Here is a 24,070-nt window from a genome sequence, read left to right on the forward strand (position 1 = left end):
CTACCTCTGTGCCTGTCAGTCATATAGGCTCTGCGACTGGATTGGATGAGCTGTTGCCAAACTGAACATCCATCCAACCAGATGCGTCTGTTGCCCTTAAACGACCCTCCATATTTAGCGTCTGATTGGTTCATATGATATTGATTACCAAACCAGAGTCGTGTTTGTATTTCAGCATATATTTTGGCAAACGTATGCTTAGCATTGCCAATAAAGGTACATGAATGAAATATGTGTGTTGGAGAATGTGACCCTTTGTCCGAGTCTTCTCTCCCTCTGGTAGTATTTAGATAGCAACATGGTTTGAAGTTAGTAAGGGGAAGAAAATATTTCCTACAAAGTGAGAAATAATTATGTCATCAGTTTGGCAGGGGCATAGATGTGGCCACGGCAGTTGCTACCGACACATGAGTGCATAGCTATATTGAACGTTCCTCGCAAGGTAGCAAAATAGATTTTTCCAGTGCCGTGAAGTGTCCTTTACATATTCAACCTCGTGCAAGCGCAGTTTGGATTTGTAGTTTGTTGGCTAGGTAACTTACCTTGATTGATAGTAGCTAAAGACAGGTGGCTTAGCGACCTAGTTATGCTCTGTGTGGCTAACGATTCATCACCCTGAACACTTCATGCGTGATTTGGCTTTCATAGTAAATGATTGTGTCACAGGCAATATTGAAGGCTATTATACAGTAAAGCGACATTTAAATTATCAGCAATGGCTTCGGAGTTAAAAGCTGGTCGTTTGTTTTCCTGATGGTTTTAAAGTAACGCCTCAAGAATCAACTTGTAATGTGGCTAACAGGTCAAATGGGACTTGGCAAAACATGGTACCCTCGTACATGACTTCACAGAACCATTACTGTATGTCAACATTTAACATTTGCTGTTGTCCACTCGTCCTTTTAAACGAAGCCCATCTTGCGCAAGCGTGCTTATTAACTCGCCGCTCGCCGAGAAAGGCGTACTTGCTTCCTTACGAATAGGGCGCGCATGCGCAGTAGGAAGCCATACGGATCCGCTTTAAATCACACAGAAGACAACGCTCCCCCGAAGACCTTTGGATATCCTCGCATTCCTTCCATTTCTTAAATTAGCCCCGCTCAGCTTCGAGATACCGCCGCCAATTTCAGTGTCGGTACGGAGCCGCCAGGCCGGGACAGAGACGGAGAGAGAGCCCTCGGCCATGGAAGCGCTCGGACCCGGTAAGGCAGTCAGATATGTGCCCCCCTTGCCGCGGTGTTTGGGGTGCGGGAGCTCGGGTTACTGCCTCACTGGGGGCCGTGGATTGTAGCTAGGTAACTAGCTAACTAGGGCCCTGACGGCAGGGAAGGGAAAACAAACCTGGACGTTGTTGCCTGCCAATTGACTAATGGCACGAACGAAACGTATAAACCGCGCAGTTAGTTAGTTGCCATCAGTTAGCTAGTTTGCCAGCTAGTTGATGAGCTGAACAACACAACGCGGATAGTTTCGCTGAGACAGATGACAGGAACTAGCCGTAGCTACCTAGCCGTGTCGTGTTTGTTTCACCGATGGCTTAGCTTAGCTGGTGTAGCTGCCGAGGGCAAATGGCATTGTGTGTTGGGGATTTAAAGAAGCCTTCCTTCCGTGTGTTTGGGCTGTCCGTCAGATGTTCGGTTGTTTTCCTTTTGGACTCGTGTTGCTAACGTTAGTTAGGTCATATAAGGATAGCTAGCTGTAGAAATCTGGAAGTGTAGCGAGTTGCCGTTTTAGGAGCTCGTTAGAGATTTTTTTTATGGACAGACGCAAAATCCAGGTAGATAGCGAAGTTAGCTATCATAAGATAGCGAGGTAGTTAAGTTTCGTTGTCAAGGGAAGGAGGTTTGCTTCCTAACATTTAATGTTACAATTACTAACATTAGATCGCTTGCTATATGCTTATCACTGTCTTTCCATCGAACTGTCATGCTGTATCTGCTTTAGTTAGCTAGTTAGTCTTACCATGATTCATCTGCCATTAGCCATCTGACATTTCCACTGCCTTGCCGAAGTACTAGCTAGATACCTATCTAGCTATCCAGCTAGCTGTCCAGCTTTGTCCAGCATAGGGTGCAGTCTTTAAGCTGTAGTTACTTAGCCAGACTACTCATATAGCTAGCCAACTGGTGTAGCTAACAGTATTGATGACATATGTTGCTAATGAGATATGCAATGCATTTCTGTTTCGATTAAACCCTGTCGCACAAATTCGCGTAGCTAGCTAGTTGGTTTATAAGCGGTTATTTAACAAGGCAGTGCGCTGTTCTGATACCGCTGATGACCTAGCCTGCTAGCTGTCTAGGGATACTAACGTGTTCAGTACAGTAAAAATGCACATTTGTCATGAATCTCTGGCTTAAGGTATGATGGAACGGCTAGTTAGGGACGCTTAAGTCAGGGAACTCGAGTGCTGTCCGTGTTCTCGCCAGCGTGTAGTACTGCCAATGTAGCTGTCCAGCCAGACGTGTCTGTACTGGAGACTGAGGTACCATCCCTTTGTTTATACCGTATAGCTAACAGGCTACATATATAAACATGGGAAACCACGACACACTCGCACCTTTGCGGACAAATTTCATACAACATGATGTAGTAACGTTAGCTGAAATTACCCGCAGCACCGGTGTCATCTTTTCACCCGTCCATTACCTGATCTGTTCTAACGCTTGTCGATTGGTTCGGAAATTGCGGGAATTCTGCCCTTGATTCACAGCACCATAATAGATATAGAACATGTAATACACAAAATATATGGGAAAATCGCATCTTAATTTAGCGATTACGGATGTGTCAGATTGCTAGCAAGGTATAATTGGTAGTCACATCTATGTCTGCTCAAAAGGGGCAAAGACGGAGGTAGGGGGCACCTGATACCCTTTGTGGTTTCTCCAAAACCCCAAAAATGTGGCATTATTCATCTGTATAAGTGCACTTCTTGAGATCTTGCAAAGATCTTATAAAGATTGATATAGAAGATAGTTTAAGGATTAGAGTGTGAAAAGATGTGAGTTTCTTTTAAGATATTTACATCTTTGCACACCTTTGATTCCATGTGCGGAAAATGACCAGTTGTCTGCTGTATCTATGATTTGAATAGTTTTGACCAATGGGTATTTTCACCCTTTGTGTTTTTAGATGTGTTTTCTTTCAGATATAATTTAAGTCTTGGCACATTTTAGAATTAAATTCAATCATGAGACGACAGCGCATATACGCATTGACATTACAGCAATAGGCGAATAATCAATTTATACAAGAAAATTTCTCTATTAGAAAATATTTATTTGGCATTTGCAGCATGTCCTCTGATTTGCTGTTTGTTTCTGGAAAGCTGTTTTCTGTTAACAGGAAGCTTTTATTCAAACCATCTAAATATTGGAAATATTGAGTATTCATAATGAACTCTGATGCTAAGAATTACACAGTTAGACAGTGCTCATTGATTTTAAGAGAAACATACCCCCTGCTAAAATCAAAAAACCAAAGAATGTTTTGAGTTTGGGCAAGTTATCGACTAAAAATGTTACTATATTTCATTTTTGTTATGAATCAATAATGATCTGTTGAACCCCAAAGTGCAAAAATGCATGTAAACCCAAGTTTCATTCCACATTGCCATAAGGAAAAGATGGAGCTGTTTCAGTCATTTTTTTCATATCTCTCGTCATTAGATGACATGCTAGTTGAAGTCCAGTAAGGGGACAGGCACTGTTTATAAAACAGTCTTAGTAGAGTTCATGAATGCATTTAACTTCCTACTGGCCAACTGACAGGGGGATTTGTTGGTGTCATTCGTAAACCTGTTGTCCCACAGTGAAGGGTATATCCACACTTATGGTTGGGTAATACCATGTGTGTGAGACAGGTTCATCTTTACCCGCTGCTCTGTAATCCAGGTGATTTACAGGTGTCTGCACATCTCGTGCTGGCTGTCATTACTGACTCATTCAGCGCTGTGAGGTCATCGAGGCATCAGTTTAAGCCCCGCTGTCACGCAGCGTGCAGTTACACACGCTCACACACACGCACGCACGCACACATACACACGCTCACATACACACTGCTAGCGGCCTCTGTGTCTTCGAGTTTCAACACAAGCCCATTAAAACTAACCTTTCCTCTCTCATGGCAGAAGAGCTGTGTTTTCCCGCCGATGGGTCTGTCATTTTTCTGTACGGGTGTGATGGCTCTGTGAATGGAGGAGAGTGTGCTCTGTGGTGAGGAGTAGGGCCCCCTCATCGGCTTCAGAGCATAAACGCGTCAAACAATTCAACCCACCCACCTCTCCTCCCTATACCACAACCCCGAGTGAAGCATCTGTATGGTGAAACCTGACACTCCTGCCCTCCTTGTATGTGTTCTCCCAGCCACCTTCTCGTTTTGCGCGAATCTGCCCTTGCACATAAAAAAGGGCTCGTTTAGCAGAGTTGGGAGTCCACAGAGACGCGTGTCTTTGTTGGAAAGCATAATTGCCGGAACTCTGGAAAGCAGGTAGCTTTCACGCGGACAGGTTGGGCTGGGTTAGCCTCGGCCCACGCGGATTCTGCTGCGGTGGCTGGTGACAGTAAATCCAGGTCCATTTGTGTGCAGTGCTCTTCCTGTGCTCGGAGCCGCAGTGCACGCACGCTCAAGATGAAATGGGGACATTTTTTTTCCTCCAGGGGGTGTAATATCATGCACTTAGCACTTAAAATGGGTGCATATTACATCACTTTCACATGATGAATTATTGATTAGACATTTTCAGGGAGCTCTGTGAGATGTGGGGCTTGCCAGCCTTCTCTGCTCAGACCCTGTTTGCTCTCTGTTTTTCTGCAGCTGTTTGTTGTGTGGCGCAAGTTCATTTTTTTCTATTCCATGTTCCTTTCCACTGTAATGGTTTCCACCAGATATCTGAGATTAATCCATAACGGTAATTGCCTGTATTTTACAATGCCTGTCTCCTTCCTTGGGTCACATTCTGACTTCTAGTTCATAGCTATGGGTGAGTTAATCATTGAGGTCCTTGTGATGGCAGAATCAAGCACATCATTAGCCTTAGGTCTTACTCCCCAAAGGCATTTTTGGGTGATGCTACTGAACACCAGGAGCAAACTCTCTTACCTGGGCTGCTGCAGTGATACTGTGCGGTTCACAACCACCCTGAAAGTCACAGGGAACATCATTTGCATGCATTGAACCGCTGCAGGTGTAGTCTTTAAAACATGTCTACTATGAATTAATTGAAATGTGCTAAAATGAAAACCACTAATTTTGGGTGTAATTTGTGTCAAATATGTTTGTTGCAATAGGTGTTTCAGAATACATTTTTATATATGTATATATACCTGTGAAATCCATGCTTGTTTAAATAATTTTTTTTAAGAGAGATATCACATGGATTACAGTCTAAGTTCAGGAAGACTGTTGAGGGGCTGTCTGAAGTCTGCTTTGTTCTGGGAAAAAGTCTTGCATGTAAAGTACATTCGGATGAGAAGTGTAGGTTTAAGTCCTACTGTTTTCCTGAATGCCTTTTTGCACAGCGTCCTGTGTAATGTTCCAAACTGAAGCAGGTTCGGCATGGCACCCAGTGTGTAAACAACAAGTGGTGATGTGGGAGGGAGGGGTTCTGGCATTGTGGACAGGGAAACTCTCCTACACCACACACACAGAAACAATCAGAGACAAACACACACTTGCACACAAACTCCCACTCACACATATACACATGCACACACCTCAGTTCTTCCCACTTTGGCCAGAGCAGCTGAGTGTGTTAAATATAGAGCAGGGTCTGTTTTTGGTGAAAGTGGGTGACCTCACATCGCACATGCCCCTTATCCCCCCCCCCCCCCCCCCGTTTTGGTGTTTCCCTGCCCCCTGCCATGGTTCTGTTGTTTTTGCTCAAGCTGGGCTTTCATTGAGAGAATGGGAGGCTGACGCACTGAGTTTGGGGGTGTAGGGAGAGAGGGACCAGTACAGTGTGGTGAAGGAAAGGGGGGAGAGGTACTAATTGTCCCTTTGGCGCCTCAATTGCTAACTGGAGCGTGTTGGTGTGTGGTGGCGTGGACCCCCTGCAGTCCCCTTGTCAGTTGACAACAGTCAAACTCTCCACCCCTAGAATCCAAGACAGCCCACAGAAGCCGGCAGTTCACTTGTCCAGCAGGCGGTCCACAAAGTGGAGTATGAACCCGATGACCTCCACCACCGAGTTCTGCAGTGTGGTTGCACTCAATCAGGCAGCTATGGTGTAATTAGCAAAAAGTCTTGTTTGTTCTCTAGGATGAGGAATTTTGTATTTAGCATATTCCTTGACCCATTTTTACAGTTTGGCTGATCGTGGTAAAGTTCCTTGATCCATGGCGCAACACTTGTGTCCCGCCTTGGATTTGTTCCCGCAACAGATGCTCAGATACAAACAGGATTAAATGATTATGATGTAAATGATTGCACATTTGAAATAAAACTGTTGAATGGATTCCAGTGAAATTTGAAAGCCTTGAAAGTTTCCTTCCCTGGGGCTGGCATTCCACCTGTTGTTTTTGGTGTGACGTTTGGGTGACGTTTGGCTCAAACCTGTCTGGATCCTGAGGATGAGAGTGGAGGAAGCGCCCTCGCTGGCCTCTGGAGTTTTTGTTTCGCACTCCTTGTGCAGAGTCAGCAGAATCAGCCAAATGCCGTCTGTCCTATGTGTCCTGGCACTACTTGTATTATCATTAGCAAGTACCCAAGAACTGTCATTCCTAGCTTGTCCAGGCTTGTGGTGTTGGTATGAAGGGCTTAGCCCCAATAGCACAGATTGGTATAGTACAAACCACTGTAGTACCAGTATACTAGCACAAGCTCTCCGTAAGTCTGAAGAGAACTCCAGCAGGCTCCTGCATTGAATTTTTGTTGATACATTCACATAGGTTTTGGAGCATTATAAACTATGTGCTCAGGAGAAGGTGATACTCCTGTGATACTACTGTGACAGCTCCAATACCAGATAACATCCAAACTAAGGCTGAGTGTCACGCAATTTGAATAATTCCATAATGGAATTTTTTTTTTTTGGCTCCTAAGGTCAAAATAATCAAACTGCCCTTTCCCCCCCAAAAACCATTTGAAACTCTTGGTCTTTCAGAGTACATGGTGACTCATCTGCAAAGAGATCTGCATTCATTCACACTTTCAGGCAGGAAAATTAATCATATTAATTAATTACCTGTTAGTTTATGCAGAGTTCTTGCTTTTGTGCATGCATATTGATGAAGAATAGAACTAGATGTTACCAAAATTCTGGTAATTAGAAAGCATTAGAATACTGATCCAAGTAACTGAGTAGTGATCATAAAATTGAATATTCAGATGATTAAACAAGAGGCCATCCAAACACTCTTTTTCTCATTTTCAGTTGGTTGGTTCTGTGTGATCCTCTCTGCCCTGTGACTGGACTGCAACTGTTGAAAATTTGGGAGAGCCAGACACAGACTAAGATAACAGCCAATGGCTGGTCATACCCTGCTAGACAGCAGGCAGTCATTTTGAAGACATAGTTGTTAGGTGTATATAGTTGTAGGCTGGTTAGTGCGTGGGTGTCTGGTTGTAAGAGATGCGTCAGGGTCGTTTGGGGTTTGTTTGTGTTTGGAGCTGTGTAAAGTTTGCTGGGCTGAGCGTGTGGGTAACAGTAATCCCAGCGTTTGGGCACCCCCCACCCCCCTCATTTGGCCCTGCTGTTGTCTGTCTCGGAGGCGCTGGTCTTTGTCTGGGGGGCTCTGTATGTTAAGACCTGGACGGAGGGGGGCGGCGTGCCAGTGCTCAGAGGGTCATTGTTCCGTTGCTGTGTTATTGGTACAGGCACTCCCTGTTCTCTGGGGCCAAGTCACTTTGTGTTCCTTTCACTTTTCCTGCTTTGAGGGCAGATGGAAAGATTTTATTTCTGTTGTTTTCACTGAAATGATATGCAGCACATTCTTTCTGCCAGGGAGAATTGCAAGTTTATTCACCTTCAGTTGTATGATATTCATGAAAAAAAATAAATCTTTAATATTTGGGAGGGGGCTTGATTATGATTAAATGGATGTGGTGCTGTCGTCCGCAGGCCCGCCTGCTCCCACCTCCCTCTTCCAGCCCCCGCGTCGGCCCGGCTTGGGCACCGTGGGGAAGCCCATCCGTCTGCTGGCCAACCACTTCCAGGTGCAGATCCCCAAGATCGACGTCTACCACTATGACATCGACATCAAGCCGGAGAAGCGCCCCCGCAGAGTCAACAGGTAATTGGGCAGAGTGCCTTGGGGTTACGACTGTGGTTTTGTGTGGTGTTGCACCCCCTTCAGCAACTTGCTAAATCACTTTGTTGAACATCGTAGCTCAGTAAGTTTATGGCTTACTCTTCCCAATACTGCATGTTTCCATTTCAGTTCATGGTTTTCTAATTTTCTGTCCAGTTGTCTTTACAGCATTGTACTCTATTTACTATACATTTTGAGAATGTTTTTTTTTCATTTAAAACTTTGCCACGTAAGGGTTGTGTTCAGTGCAGCTGTGTACTGGGTGACAGTTGTTTTTGAGCGTTATATAAATACATTTGATCAATATAAGCAGAGGGTAATGCTGTGAAGCTGGGGGGGTCAGGGGTAGGCTGGGAACAGGAGTGGGAGGGTGGTTTGGAGTCATGAGGGAGAGGGATTTGTTCGGAGGAAGAGTAGGGGGTGTTGTGGAGGTATAGAAAAGGTCAGGAATGGTTTGGGAGGGAGATATCCTAAAGTATGGAGAGTTTATGAATCTGGGGCTTCACTTATCAGCTGTACATACAAAAACTTATGAATTTGTCCAGGTGGTAGTTTTCAGAAGTGGACTTTATCAAACCTTGGTATGCTTGTTTCCATGTGGTAATTTTTGATAAATCCCAAATGTTAATAAACTGCATTCTCCCATGAGCATTTAATATAATATAGAAAATGCCCTGTAACTATATATGAGGAACAAATGCTTTTGATTGTGATTTATTATTGTGGTAATGCCACCATGAAATGCAATGTTCCAGGAGCAAAAACAATAAAAAAGGAATTGCTCTGGATCAGAGACGGAAATAATGGGTTCGAAGGCAAGTTTAGAAGTATTTTGTTTGATCATAGAAGAAAAAAAAACATTAATTTGCAGAAAATTATGTGGTTTTATTTTGGGATCATCAGAGGGACTTTCATGTATGAAAAAGGAATGGTATGATGTTATAGGGAATAAAAGAAAACCAGATTGCGAGAGAAAAGGGTGTGTGAAATACTGTTTCTATCCAATACACAGTACACACAGATTACAGTAGTTTGTAATAGCCTTATATACTTTTCACTTCCTCTATGGGTTGTACTGAAACATATTCACTGACATTGCATAATGTTATGAGACTGTTTAAACATGGCTGACTTCATGGTGTTCATGCCAAAATATGCCTGCGGTTAAGATGAAAGCAGTTTCTGATACTTTTTCTCACAATAAAATGGCACAGATGAATGATTTACAGTAATTAATATTATATAGTATATGTATAGCGCTCAAGGAACCGTTCAAATAAACATTATTATGTTTTTGTCTTTAAAAACACAAGAAAATTTGTACATCCTGTCCCCTGTGTGTTTACCGCTACTGTATTTAAAACACAAACTGTAAAACATTGTCTGGAATATGCATGAATTTTAAGAACAGCTTGTGTGGGCTTGTACGTACAAACAATTTACAGGAAGATCTGCCCTTAAGCACCAGAGATACTGTAAATGAGGCCCCTGGTTGGGGATAGTGTGGACAGGCTTTGTGATTGACATTGGTTTCACTATATCAGGGTGTGGTGTAATTGGCTGGCTGATCTTCCATAGCGCAGAGTGATTGGGTGTTTGTGTGTCATGGCAATGTGTAATTAGCTGGCTGGTTTTCCCGGTCACATTCAAGGCTGTCAGAATGCATGAAAGACTTGCATATCTGTACGGGCCGTATCCCAGATGGCATTTTTGCTCACTTGCCCTGAGTACTTCGCCTTGAAATGGCCCAGAGGTTTGTGTTGGAGAATATCCCAAGTTAGAATAAGGACTTTTCAGTTTGCATTTGATTGCTCCCTTTGGTCAAGTATATGTACATGTGCATTTTGTCTCATATCCCAGGGTTCCTTTTGTCTGGTAGCCCAGTGTGCATGTTTACATGAAACCTTTCTTGTGAATTTAATGCGTTCCATTCAACCTCAGCAGAACTGAAAAAGTTTATTTTTAATCAATATATTTCTGAATGTTTTGCTTGATCAAAAGTACTGAGATTTTTTTTTTCCTACGGACGATGTTACTTTCTTCAGCTTGATTTAATTTTAGCTCTGTGCAGTCTCCCATTTTCCATTCAGTGCTTGTCAATAACGGGGAAGATGAGTGCAGGAAAGGACATGGTTTAAAAAAGGTTTGCTAACTCCCCGTTTCAGATTTGTGTTTAGTGTTGTTAGCATTAGGATACTGACATGATTTTCACGTTTTCCGTTAACTGGTTTCATGTTTGGGACATAGCCATGGGGTGCTGAGTGGCTGATATTGGGGGGTACAGTACACCACATGGGCCAAGGCTGTTGAGTCAGTGCAAAATTTTGCTCAATGTGGCAGCATAAAAAATGACTTCTGTTGGCTGCTTTGTGTGATTGGCTGACTGGTTTCTCTCTCAGGGAGGTGGTGGACACCATGGTGCGGCACTTCAAGATGCAGATCTTCGGGGACCGGCAGCCTGGCTACGATGGCAAGAGGAACATGTACACAGCCCATCCGCTGCCCATCGGGAGAGACCGGGTGAGGGTCACACTGAGCCTGCAGCGCTGAGTTTCAGCCAGCCGACCCTTCACAGGGCTCCGTGTGGCTGTTGCCGGCTTCTTTCTCCATGCCGTGTGCCTGCTGTCTCCCTCTTGGGTTGTTTGCGCTCAGATCCTTGCTTCTGCCTTTTGTGTCTGGCTTTTGACTGTCAGTCATGTTTTTTTTTTTCTCTCATGTCTTCCCTCCTCTCTCCCCATCTTCCCTCTCTTGGCCTTCCTTTTTTCTTTCTCTGTGATTTTTTTTTCTGTCTCTCATGTCACTGTGCTTCTTGTTGTACTTTGTGGGGGTTTGAACAGTGTTATGCTCACTCTCACTGGTCTGGGAGTGTTGTTAGCCTGGTCTGACACTGTTGCTCATTCAGCAGGAATGGATTCACTTTTGTGCTGGAAGTTGCTCTGGATAAGAGCATCTGCTAGATGATTGTAATGTAATGTTGTTCCTCTGTCTCAGGTGGACCTGGAGGTGACGCTGCCAGGCGAGGGGAAGGATCAGACCTTTAAGGTGTCTCTGCAGTGGGTGTCGGTGGTCAGCCTGCAGATGCTCCTGGAGGCGCTGTCTGGCCACCTGAACGAGGTCCCTGAGGACTCCGTGCAGGCCCTGGATGTCATCACGCGACACCTGCCCTCCATGAGGTACAGCCCAGCCCCACTCTCTCTCATTGTACCCTTAGTGCTGTCCCCCCAGACAGCACTTCAGGTATCTGTGCTTAACTAGCCCTGCCCTTCCCCCAATCTCAGCTCCACAAATTAGGCTTTGTTTAGTAAACTTGTCACTGAAGTATGTAAACCCTGGCTCCTGCTCTCTATCACCTGCATAGGTACACCCCAGTGGGCCGCTCCTTCTTCTCTCCCCCGGAGGGGTACTATCACCCCCTGGGTGGTGGGCGGGAGGTGTGGTTCGGCTTCCACCAGTCAGTCCGTCCTGCCATGTGGAACATGATGCTCAACATTGATGGTAAGAGTCCTTCCGCATGTGCGTGTATGCATTCTGTAGCCGAACACCCCCGTCATGCGCGTGTAACGCCTGCCTCCCTCACCCCGCAGTGTCGGCGACCGCGTTCTACCGCGCCCAGCCGGTCATCGAGTTCATGTGTGAGGTGCTGGATATCCAGAACATCAACGAACAGACCAAGCCACTCACTGACTCTCAGCGTGTCAAGTTCACCAAGGAGATCCGCGGTAAGCAGGAACACGAGAGACCCCCGAGAGCTCAGCGAAAAACCTCACCGTCTGGGCTGCATTTTCAGATTTCTGCAGACAGCCAAGATTTTTCTAAGGATCGTATTTTTAATAGTTTAATATTAATATAGTTTAATATTTTTAAAGTTTATTTCTGTAATCAAATTCTGTATTCTGAGGCTTACTTATAGAAATGGGCCGTGGTGTGACCTGGTCTCATCCAGAGAGGACAGCATCCCTGTTTTGAGTTTGTGGGAAGGAGGCAGGCATTTATGCACCTCCTGGCAGTTCATTAAGCTATATTAGCTGTATTGCCCCATAAGGTTAATTGTCAAGCCATTTGCTTTTGTATGGTTTGTTAAACATTCATCCCACCAGCCCTGTAAGTGTTATGGTGGAGAGTGTAATGAAGGCCACAGAATAGGACCATTTTCAGTGATCTGTGAATTCTGGAGTCCACATTGCTGTTTATTCTGCCTCGTGCCATTGCCTCATTCACTCACCGTTTCGGCCTCATTCAGGAAGTCTGTCTGTATGTGCAGGCCTGAAGGTGGAAGTGACGCACTGCGGGCAGATGAAGAGGAAGTACCGTGTGTGCAATGTCACCCGTCGCCCTGCCAGCCATCAGACGTGAGTGCACACTCACTTGTCAGTCCCGCGGGTTTGATGTTGCAGGGATAGGGCCGTATCAACTGGCCAGCAATGTGCCCATGTATACATTTTGCACATAATCTGTTTGTTTCCTGACTAAACTATACACTTTGTACATACTTGGCGCACAAGACTTCAGAACTGCTTTGCAGAAGGTGTTCATTTCTCTTGTGAGTTGGCTAGGAAGTTATACTGTTCAGCACGAGTGCACATCTTCAAGGCAGTTCAGCACCTTTCGAGTGCAGGTAGTTTTCCACTGTGAAACGATTGTCATTAGTATGCATTTGGCAGATGCCCTTTTCCAGGGCACGAGCAAACTACTGAGGGACAACAGTTGGGAAAGGATAGCGAGGAAGGATGGCTCTTATTTTGCAGGATTTACATGCAGAAGGAGCTAGTAAGGTCAAACAGTTCTTGTTTGGGGCCAAGGCACAATGCAGCTTATTTTCTAGCCCTGCGTTTACTCACTATGAGGCTGTTATTGGAAAGCTCTTACTGCATATTTAGGGACTGTGTCAAGGTGCCCTTTAGAGAACTGCAGAGAGGTCCATTCAGGATAATTTAGTGTTTCAAGGTTTGGAGAATTCCGTGTGTCTGTCTGTCCACAGGTTTCCGCTGCAGCTGGAGAACGGTCAGGCCATGGAATGTACGGTGGCGCAGTATTTCAAACAGAAATACAGCCTGCAGCTGAAATACCCCCACCTGCCCTGCCTCCAGGTGGGGCAGGAGCAGAAGCACACCTATCTGCCCCTGGAGGTGAGATGGAGCGCGTCTGCACTACACTGTTGATTTACAGTGGTAGAAATAAAAGTTTTTTGTTCAGCGTACTCACAGGAGTATGAGTAGCTCCAAAACTCATAACAACACAGTATTCATAAAAGTAACATGATGAATAAACCAGTAGATTAGTATGAAAGGGATCACTGCACACTGTACATGGAAAAATTTCTAAGAGACCCCCCATGGGGCCCAGGGATGTAAGTAGTGTAGTTTGTTAACATACACAACTCAGTGCTTAGCTCAAAACTTGAGCAGTCCAGTTCAGGTACCTTTGCCCCCCTGGATTTGTATAGTAAGTTTGTGATGTCAGGATAGGTTTGGACTTTATATGTCAGGTGTAATCTACAAGTAAATTTACAGGAGCTGTGTCACATTATCCACTCGGCAGGTGTGTAACATCGTGGCAGGGCAGCGTTGCATCAAGAAGCTAACAGATAATCAAACCTCCACCATGATCAAAGCCACCGCACGCTCCGCTCCTGACAGACAGGAGGAGATCAGTCGCCTGGTGAGTGCTTCCCCCTGGTGGCGGGAGGATAGAGAATAGCTGTAGCGTGTGCTTTGATCAGAGTCCAGCTGATGACTGAACCAATGCAGCTCTTCTCCTTGATTTCTGGAATTGTTTTTGATATATTGGAGAACAGAGCTGTAAAAACCTGCAGGAATGCAGGCCAGGGCACTTATCACTTGTGATTGCTTACAATGGAGGCTCTCATGAAGGATTCTAGAATTAGTTTAGCTTTGGAAAGCTATATATAAAGTTTGTCCTTAAGATCCTGCCTGTTGCGATCTGTCTCTCTCTCTTTCCCCCTCCCCTCTTAGGTCAAAAGCAACAGCATGGTGGGCGGGCCTGACCCCTACCTGAAAGAGTTTGGCATTGTTGTGCACAATGACATGACGGAGGTGACTGGGCGGGTCCTCCCAGCGCCCATGCTGCAGTATGGGGGCCGGGTGAGTACAGACACTGGGAGGGACTGTGGCAGGGTGAGTACTGGGGCACAGGGCAGGGTGAGTACGGGTGGGGGGGGCTCTGTATGACATGGGGGCTGAGTGGACTTATAAAGGGGAAGGGAATCAGGCTCCACCCACATGTAAATTCATCTCCACCAACTGTGTCGCTCACAGGGAACCTCCTCAATCTGAAAAACCCACCTGCTCCTGTTAAAGGGAAGTCCTTTTGGAGGGTAAAATACAGAGATGCAGTGCTGTGCTATGTGAAATCAAGAGCAACCACCGAATGAAACGTAATCAAAAGCTAGGAAGGCATGGCAAAAACCTTCCGACAGGCCTCAGGTCCTGCTGCAGATATTGGTTTTCAAAGGCATCCCAGTTTTATATCATGGATTTATGCATGGCTTCATTGACCATGCTCCTTGGCCCCTGATTGAACTGTTCGATATGGTCTTGTTGTGGGCCTGTCATGTTTATAGCACAGAATTGTCAAGATTGCAAGAAAGCTCTTATGACACTGTGCACTAGAAAGCATCTTATGAGGGATGTTGTTTGGTCCAGATTTCTAGCAGTAGAGCAATATTACTTTGCTCCTCTTCCTGGAGACTGATGGGCAATGGAGTCTTATTGTCGTACCCCCGTTTGTTGAGGACGTTACTTTTCTCAGTGCACACAGCGCATACTTGTCTGTGATTGGCTCAGATGGGATATTTGGGACTTCTGGGCGAGCCAAAGGCAAGTGCATTTTGTGTGTAAAGAGAAAAGCAACTTGCCTTCTCTGTGTAAAACACGTCTGGTAGGTTGTGCGTGTCAATGGGATCACCATCGATGACTTCTTGTATCTGAATAGACCTAATGAAAGAAACAAATACATTTTAATTACATTTGAACCATATGTTCACTGAAGATTTGGAGTACTCCAGTCCTCTGGGGCAGGGTTCCTGTTGGGTGTCCCTGGGAAGTAAGAAACCAGCATGATAATAAGTTAATGAAAGTGAATTTGAATTTGAGTGGGAAAAATGTCTGTGTTTAAATTAAGAACAAAGTTGAACAAAGTGCTCGAACCCATCTGGCTGGGAGTACTGGAGTCTGACTTTCTCATTGACAGAATGACATTTAGTGTTTTCTCACAAGAAGGGGAAATGAACTGTTCCCATATTTGTGTGGCACACAGTTGTCTATTTCTGCACTCAGTACAGTTGTAAATGTTAACAGTGACACTAGACTCAGGGAGTCATGGATGCACCACCTATTGGGGGTTTTGTTGAACAGAGGGAGTGTGTGTGCATGCGTGTGTGAGGGATTGGGGCACTTTGGGGAAGGGGTTGGGATGGTGGACTAATTAGCTTGCATGGGGTTTGGATCTTAAAGTATCTTGAGTAGTGTATATTTCTTTAACCCCTCCTTCTTATTGCAGCGTATCATGGGGCTTTTTTTTAGACAGGGGTGAGGGTTGCGGTGGAGGTGGGAGGTGGGAGGTGGGTCATGGGTGCGGCTTGTCCCTGGATGCAGTGCATTAAAGAGGGGGGTGCTGTCTGTGATGCTGGCGGTGAAGCTGAGGGGTTCACTAAGAGCTCAGGGACTCTCTCCGCAGAACAAAACGGTGGCCACGCCCAATCAGGGCGTGTGGGACATGAGGGGGAAGCAGTTCTACGCCGGCATCGAGATCAAGGTGTGGGCCGTCGCCTGCTTCGCCCCTCAGAAGCAGTGCAGAGAGGACCTGCTCAAGTAAGGGCCACACCTCCACTCCTCTGTTCCTCCTCCCTTTCCTCTCTCCCTTTCTCTCTGCCCCCTCTCCTGCCCCAGGCATTCAGTTATGCTTTCTCTAACTTCGTGTGTGTGTGGCTCTTTTTCATGAAGTCAATGAAAACCATGCTTACATACAGTACCAGTCAAAAGTTTGGACATACTTACTCAGAGGGGTTTTTCTTTATTTTTGCAATTTTCCACATTTTAGAATAGTAGTAAAGACATCAAAACTATGAAATACACAAATGGTATTATGCAGTGACCAAAAATGTGTTAAACAATTCAATTATGAAACATCTTATATTTTAGATTCTTCTTCATGTTGGTGTTCTTTGTTGTATATTGTATATGAAACGCAAGCTCTGTGGTGTGGACTGCTGTCTGATTTAACTGGTTTTTGATCTCCAGGAGCTTCACGGACCAGCTTCGGAAGATTTCCAAGGACGCTGGGATGCCCATTCAGGGCCAGCCATGTTTCTGCAAGTACGCGCAGGGAGCGGACAGCGTGGAGCCCATGTTCAAGCACCTCAAGATGTCCTACGTGGGCCTGCAGCTCATCGTCGTCATCCTGCCGGGGAAAACCCCTGTCTACGGTGAGCAAGGGGCAGAGATCTGTCTCCCCATAATTTTTCTTCTTATTTTTTCCTCAACATTTTCTTTCTGTTGTCTCTGCCCTTCTCCTACTTTTCTTTGCATTACATTACTTTACATTCATTTAGCAGAGGCTCTTCTCCAGAGTGACCTCCAGCACAAAAGAACATGAGTGTATCCATTCAAGTTGAATGGATACACTTTATGTCCTTCCTCTTTTCTCTTGAGTTTTTCAACAACTTATAGGTACAAAAAGGAAATGGGTTCTGTTACGGTGCTTGTGATTTGCTTGATTCCATAAACTATTTGCCAACTGTCTAACTAGAGGCACTTCATGTAATAACAGTGCTGCGGCAAAGGCAGCCCTGTGGAGAGCTTGACTCTCGTAATCCTGATATTGTTTTTAGTTTTGGAGATGATCATAAGTACAATCCTCTTAAAAGAGAGGCAGCATATCTAGGTAGCCTGTGGGCCATGATCACTTATTTTTAGCCAGTCAGCAAAGTATCTGGCTAGGTTAAACACTGTACAACTTCTAGACTCATAACATTTTCAACTTACCACAATAGTGCCAGTGCCTGAAAAAGTGTATTGAACATGGGGTAAAGTCACTAATTGGATGACACAGTACTCCACCCTAACCTGTACTGCAAAGGAACGATTGAAGCTACGTTTGTTTTGCCCTGCTAGAACCCATTCCGAATTACTAAATGCTAGGAAGTACCGGAGGGTGCAGAAAGCACTTTCACAACTTCATGGAGCTGTCTTATTGCATGGTGCAGTATTCAATCATTGAGTAGGATTTTGATCAGTGTTTGATGCTCACCCTGTTAACAGTAATTGATTACCTTTGCCTGCCTTGTGTTGAAACGGTAACTGAACAAAGCTTCAGTTTACTAATGTGTAATGGACTGGGGATTTTAAATGCATTGTGTCCTTCTGTGTCCCAGCGGAGGTGAAGCGGGTGGGAGACACCCTCCTGGGGATGGCCACACAGTGCGTCCAGGTGAAGAATGTGGTGAAGACCTCCCCTCAGACCCTCTCCAACCTCTGCCTCAAGATCAACGCCAAGCTGGGCGGCATCAACAATGTGCTGGTGCCCCATCAGAGGTGCGTGCAAAGCAGCCGTGGCTGAGGCTGGGGTTTCACGGAGAATATGGGGTCTGAGGTGCTACTTTAGACCTTGTTACAGTCTTAGAGTGTAAATTCCATTGAATGGTCTGTGATGAAAGGATGGACCAGGATTTGGTTGGGTATAGCAGGTAGGAGGTTCTGGTGAGAGGCAGAGGAACTCCAAATGGGAGAACAGAGATCTCAGAAATCAGTTCAGAATTCATGAATAAATCCACTTTGAGTGAATTGGAGCCAACATGTTGAGATGATCTTAAAGCTGGGGAGAGTGCCTTAAATTTTAGGTTTATTCGTGGCAAGCTCTTATTAGTTTATATTCTACAGTTGGGTGACAGTCTCGCCTGCCCCTCTGCTCTCCTCCAGGCCCTCAGTGTTCCAGCAGCCGGTGATCTTCCTGGGGGCGGATGTGACGCACCCCCCGGCTGGTGATGGGAAGAAGCCCTCGATCGCGGCGGTGGTGGGCAGCATGGACGGGCACCCCAGCCGCTACTGCGCCACGGTGCGGGTGCAGACCTCCCGGCAGGACCTGTCCCAGGAGCAGCTCTTCAGCCAGGAGGTCATCCAGGACCTGACTAACATGGTGCGCGAGCTGCTCATCCAGTTCTACAAGTCCACCCGCTTCAAGCCCACGCGCATCATCTACTACCGGGGCGGCGTCTCCGAGGGACAGATGAAGCAGGTCAGTCTGCAGTCAGCAGCGTCTGTTGATGGGAGGGATGAGGTGGACGTGGTGATGTGGCCATGTTTGTCCTTTGATTTATATGTTTTTTTTAGTTTGAGGAATGAGGGTTGTTTCTTGGGTGGAAAGCTTGCCACAACTTATCTGGTCTCAGTTTAACTCTGTCTTCCTTCCCGTCAACATGTTGGAGCTGTCCTCCTCCATCTTCCTCCATGTTCACCCCTCTGTCCGTGTCTCTGCCCACAGGTGGCGTGGCCGGAGCTGATCGCCATCAGGAAGGCGTGCATTAGTTTGGAGGAGGACTACAGGCCGGGGATCACCTACATCGTGGTGCAGAAGCGCCACCACACCCGACTCTTCTGCTCTGACAAGGCAGAGAGGGTAAGGCCTGCAGGCTCCTAGCTGCTACTGATTTCAACCACTTGACTACAGGATTACTCCAACATGGCCAGTGTTTTGTAGGATCATGTTGATCTTAGCTAAATGGCTGGAGGGGTTTCCAGGGATGGGCCAGTCGGCCCTTGTATTATACAGAGTTTGGCTAAGAAAACCCAGCGGTAGTGCAACCTGTTAGCCTGTTAGGAATGTTTTGGGTGAGATTTGACATCTGATTTCTTTGCTATGTCGCCCCGCTGCAGGTGGGAAAGAGTGGCAACGTTCCTGCTGGTACCACGGTGGACAGCACCATCACGCACCCCTCTGAGTTTGACTTCTACCTGTGCAGCCATGCGGGCATACAGGTGAGCGCTGTGGCTACATCTCTACACCTTTTGGTTCACGACTGAAGGTTCCTTAAATCAAACTCAGTCAAAAAAGAAGGGGTGGCAGTGTAGCATAGCGTTAAGGAGCAGGGCTGGTCACCGAAAGGTTGCTGGTTCAATTCCCTGCTGGGGCACTGCTGCTGTACTCTTGGGTAAGGTACTTAACCCAGAATTGCCTCAGTAAAGATCCAGCTGTATCAATGGATAACATGCAAAATATATAACATGCAAAAAATTATAACCTATGTAAGTTGCTCTGGATAAAAGTGTCTGCCAAATACAAATAATGTACTATAATGTAGAGTGCTTTTGTCTGACCCTCAGGTTATTTCATAGCAGTTAAATGTACTGTATAAATTCACCTGATGGGCTATGACTGTGATGTTAATGTGTCTCTTTGCTCCCCCCTGTTCCCTCCACCGCCTCCTGCAGGGCACCAGCCGCCCCTCGCACTACCACGTCTTGTGGGACGACAACTGCTTCACGGCGGACGAGCTGCAGCTGCTCACATACCAACTGTGCCACACCTACGTGCGCTGCACCCGCTCCGTCTCCATCCCCGCGCCCGCCTACTACGCCCGCCTCGTGGCCTTCCGCGCCCGCTACCACCTGGTGGACAAGGACCACGACAGGTGAGGTGCTCCCCCTGGTGGAGAGCAGCACACAGCCCAGTGCTGCAGGGCCAAGGCATTGCCAGGCATTGACCTGGTTTACTTTGTGTCCGTACTCGAATGACTACATTACCCACCATGCATAGCTGACGTGTGTTTGGCTATTTGCCACATGTTTTTAGGCATTACTTAATCTCACAGGGCTACCATCTCTGCACCACAAATGGGAAGCAGATATAATGGACTGCTTTGAGAGTGGTACTTAAGTAAAACACTTCCTGGTCTGAATTTGATTGACCCGGTCAATGCAAAATACCCAGGTCATGGTTGAAGGAAAAACAGAAAGCCTGCTTGGTAGTTCACCTGCAAGACTAGGGTTCAGTGTCCCAGGTCAGTTGATTTAAGCATAAAAAAGGTCTTCTGTCATCTGCTGTTGTAACATGCTGACCTTCTCCCTCTTCCTCTCTCCCTTTGCTCTCTTTCCTCCTACCCCCCGATCACTGTACCCCTCTCCCCCTCAGTGCGGAGGGTAGTCACGTTTCAGGTCAGAGTAACGGTCGGGACCCTCAGGCCCTGGCCAAGGCGGTCCAGATTCACTATGACACCCAGCACACCATGTACTTCGCCTGACGGACACCAGCAGAGGGTGCTCTCCTTCTCTCTCTCTCTCTCTCTCTTTCCCTCTCTCTGCCTGTTTCTGTCTTTCTCTTGCTCTCTCTGCACCAAAGCGGTTATGAAGCCAGAGGATCCGGTCATCTGTCCAGCCGAAACGCCCGGTTCCAATTCAAGCCGCCTCTTACCAGCAATCCCAGGATTCTCGGACGCACTGAGAGACCATTGGTTTCTGATGCACAGAGGGAAAAAAAAAAACACATTGAGCCATTTTTTGTTTGTCTTTCGCATGGATTTTTTTTTTGTTTTTTGTTTTTGTAAGATACACTGAGCATGAGCAGATGGGAGACAGCTCTCTTTCTTACAACTTACCGAGACTTTTCATTTACCTCAAGCCTGAACGGGCTGAAGTCACACTGTCTAGGGGTGGGAGTGGGGGCGGCGGGAGGGGGAGGGTATCTGCATGTAAAGGGGCAGGGGGATTGATTGCTATGTGAGGGATTTCTTTTTCTTCATGGTTGTGTGTTCTCTCCTTTTTTAACTTTTACAAGCGAGGTGACCTGTGTATCCACACCCATTTCTCTTCTCCTGTGTTGTGCAGAATGAGTGTTTACTTGCGTGTGCATTTCATGGCGGGCCACTGAATTGTAAAGGAAGGTCAAGGAGATAACTGCTGTACATGCCTCAGATTTAATGTTTTTATATACATATATATAATTATACACATCTATATAAACAGATTTAAATAGATGATTCTGCTGGCTCGGTGAAGCTGGTGGTTGTGTGTAGCAGTAGCAGCGTCTGTGTTCTGGCCTGTGTAGGGCGTGTGGCGGGGGTGGTGGCGGGGGGGTGGACATTGCACGTTTGCACAGGCTAAATGAGACCTGCGGGGGGGGGGAGGTACGCATCCCCGCCCCACCTACCCCCAACCCCCTCTGTTTCCGCCCATTTACAGCACTGACGAGGGAGGCCAGACAAACAAAGAGGGCACTCTCCTTTATTATCTTTATGCATTTATAAATAAAAACAAAAACAGATTTGTAAGAGATTAATATAAAAACGTTTTGTGGCTATCTTAACTGTTGTTAGAGTAGGCTATCTTTGTTGGTATTATTATCATTATTGTAATTAATGATGTGTTCAAAAGCCCAGGGCTCAGTGTGGGGTCTGTTGAAGAACTGGTGGGGGGGGTGGGGGGATTAATTGAGTTTGTCTGTAATTGGAAAAATTGTGGGGGGGTCTGTGTGGGCTCCTGAAGTCTGGCTCTTTTAGGTTCCTTTGGTTCCTGGTGTGTTTGTACTCTTCAGGCATGGGAATGAGAAGGCTGATGGGGAGTTTGTGGTGAGGGTAGTGGTAGCCTAGGGTTATGCCCCGTCAGCTAAACAGAGGGATCACCTATCTACTGTTGACAGCATGGGGGATCGGCTGGTTGTATCTTGCACTGTGAGTGGGGGAGGGGGGTCACGGTTAGAAAGGAAGATCAATGACAATCGGATCATGGAATACGGGGGCTGTAGGGGGAACAGGGGGGTAGTCAATGATTTGAATTTTAGACTTATAACGTGTTTCTATTACTGTTTGTGTGTATTTCAACATGTATATCTATAAAAGACTATACTTATGGTGTTTTTTTTTTTTTTTTTTTTTTAAAAAAAAAAAAAGGTTTATAACCAGCCATCCAGTGACACAAAGCTTAGCACTGCCCTAGGAACTGGTGACACCTCCACCCGGGCGTGGCCATACGAGCCCTTCCCACCCTCCCCCTTCCAGGAAGATTCGGGCAGCAGGGGCGACGGCACGCACTCCTCGTCAGGGGGATAGCTCACAGGAAACCCTTTTGTAATAAACCACCTTTTGAAGCAGCAGGTTTGCTATGAATGAGTTTGAGCACCTGCCTGTCGGGGCAGTGAGTGCATGCAGCAGGAGGGAAGGGGGTTAGGGGCGGGGGTGTATGGTGTTATGCCAAAAAGGGGAGGGGGGCTGCTGGCATACTCCGATTGGGACACTGTCTGGAGGTGAAGGGAGGTAGCTGGAGCGTGGCTGAGACGCTGGTCTCTCCATGGTTGTGTGGATGGAACGCTTAAGCTGCATGCTAGCGTGGCCTGGCGTGGCAGACAGTGTTTTAGGGGGTGCTCTTTTTATCGGCGCAGTGACAATAATTCCAGTTTTACACATTATCATTGCAAAGCAATATTACCCACTCAATCTTGGAAACGACGAGAAGCTATAATTCTTTCTGTTGATGTGGCTGTTGGTCTGATCCTTATTGACGTTTGTGTTTTTTCCGTACTTGTTTTTCGCTCGTATCAATCAGTGGGAATGTGCATTTGGTGGAGTAGATTTTTAGGCTTTTGAGGGGGAAAAATGTAGACTTTGCTCGCTTGCATGCCAGAGTATTGTCCTAAAACTGTTAGACTATTTATGGAGCCGGGAAACGAGAAATCTTTTTTTTTTTTTTTTGTAAATGTTTATGATTTAGTGAGACTGTTTTAGGATAGCAATATTATTCAGTCTCTTTAACGACCTCTTTTAACAAAAAAAAAAAATTCCTACACAAATGTCAGTAACGGAGGCGCAAGCCGCCCGGAGGGGTGGAACGCCAGCCTTTGCGCGAAACCCCAAACTCAAACGAGGTACTTTCACACTTTAACTCTTCACACACGGGAGTGCGTGGGCTGGCCTCCCACCCCTAGGGGGAGGTGTGGCTTGTACCGCCATCGCTCTCTCGGGCTCTCCTGTGCTATGGTGCCACCCTCCTGGCCCCGCACATCCGCACTTCCTCTCTGCTGGACCTGGCCCGGGGGCCCACAGCAATGGGATTTACCTCTTTTTAACTTTGTATCCAGTCTTTCTGTGCCCCAATTTCAAGAGAGCATGATTTTTTTTAATTCCTCTTTGATATATATAAGGATTTGTTTGCTATACATTTGACAATGTTTATTGTAATTTTATTTGTCCCTATACTGGTGTTTAACTCTGTAATGTTTTTTCTAGTGTCCTCAGCTATGTGACTGTCCAATAGCAATACGAGGTACCCTGTCTGACCTGCTGTGGAGGGGTGGGGCTTGCCCCCGCCACTCTTACAAGGGCACCCAATCAGTTGCTGCATCGCTTTGTGACATTTTTAAATACTTTTTTTTAGGCTGCAGGGATTATTTGTGTTATTGTGCAAAGTAATAAATTGGTATTTTACGCCTATTCTGAATTTTGATGTTTTTTCTTATTGCCTGTGATTTCATGTCACTGTCCTGAACATTCAAACACAGCACATGCTCTGTTACTGTACATAACATGTGGACTGCATATGTTATATATTATCCACTTATACACCTGGATATTTATGGATATTTACATGAACTTATGAAGTGGACCTGCAACCTTTATGAACTCAACCTGCATCAAAGAAACTCCCAACACACACACATACACGGATTGCACACGCACACATTTTATTTTGTTTACAGTAGGGATGAATCAAAATATTTAGATTATCCAGATATTCCACAATGATCTCCAGACACATAGATCAGTATTCAGTTACTTGATCATTTACATAAATCGTGTTTATAAATGTAGTTTATTC

General features: G+C 46.0%; 1 protein-coding gene across 2 annotated transcripts; it reads left to right on the forward strand.

Annotated features, from left to right (window-relative positions):
• The first annotated feature begins 985 nt into the window (after positions 1–985).
• On the forward strand, positions 986–22,132 carry ago4 (argonaute RISC component 4). 2 transcript variants are annotated; one of them, XM_036555160.1, is made up of 18 exons: positions 986–1,202; positions 8,063–8,234; positions 10,652–10,772; positions 11,244–11,425; positions 11,611–11,747; positions 11,837–11,971; positions 12,514–12,601; positions 13,231–13,378; positions 13,791–13,910; positions 14,225–14,386; positions 15,948–16,081; positions 16,511–16,695; positions 17,644–17,803; positions 18,188–18,503; positions 18,750–18,884; positions 19,142–19,243; positions 19,697–19,896; positions 20,397–22,132. In XM_036555160.1, exons 1-18 carry the CDS (start codon positions 1,184–1,186, stop codon positions 20,503–20,505), a joined length of 2,625 nt encoding a protein of 874 aa, XP_036411053.1. In that variant the 5' UTR covers positions 986–1,183; the 3' UTR covers positions 20,506–22,132. The 2 variants fall into 2 exon arrangements, with proteins under 2 accessions (XP_036411053.1, XP_036411055.1); XM_036555162.1 differs by having other exon boundaries at positions 14,225–14,353.
• The last annotated feature ends 1,938 nt before the right edge of the window (positions 22,133–24,070 follow it).

This window comes from Megalops cyprinoides, chromosome 21 (genome assembly GCF_013368585.1).
Source record: "Megalops cyprinoides isolate fMegCyp1 chromosome 21, fMegCyp1.pri, whole genome shotgun sequence".
Classification (NCBI taxonomy): Eukaryota; Metazoa; Chordata; class Actinopteri; order Elopiformes; family Megalopidae; genus Megalops; species Megalops cyprinoides.

Coding starts and splice junctions, on each gene's coding strand:
- ago4 (XM_036555160.1), top strand. Junction 18,504..18,749: donor CCGAGGGACAGATGAAGCAG/GTCAGTCTGCAG, acceptor CTCTGCCCACAG/GTGGCGTGGCCGGAGCTGAT. Junction 19,897..20,396: donor GTGGACAAGGACCACGACAG/GTGAGGTGCTCC, acceptor TCTCCCCCTCAG/TGCGGAGGGTAGTCACGTTT.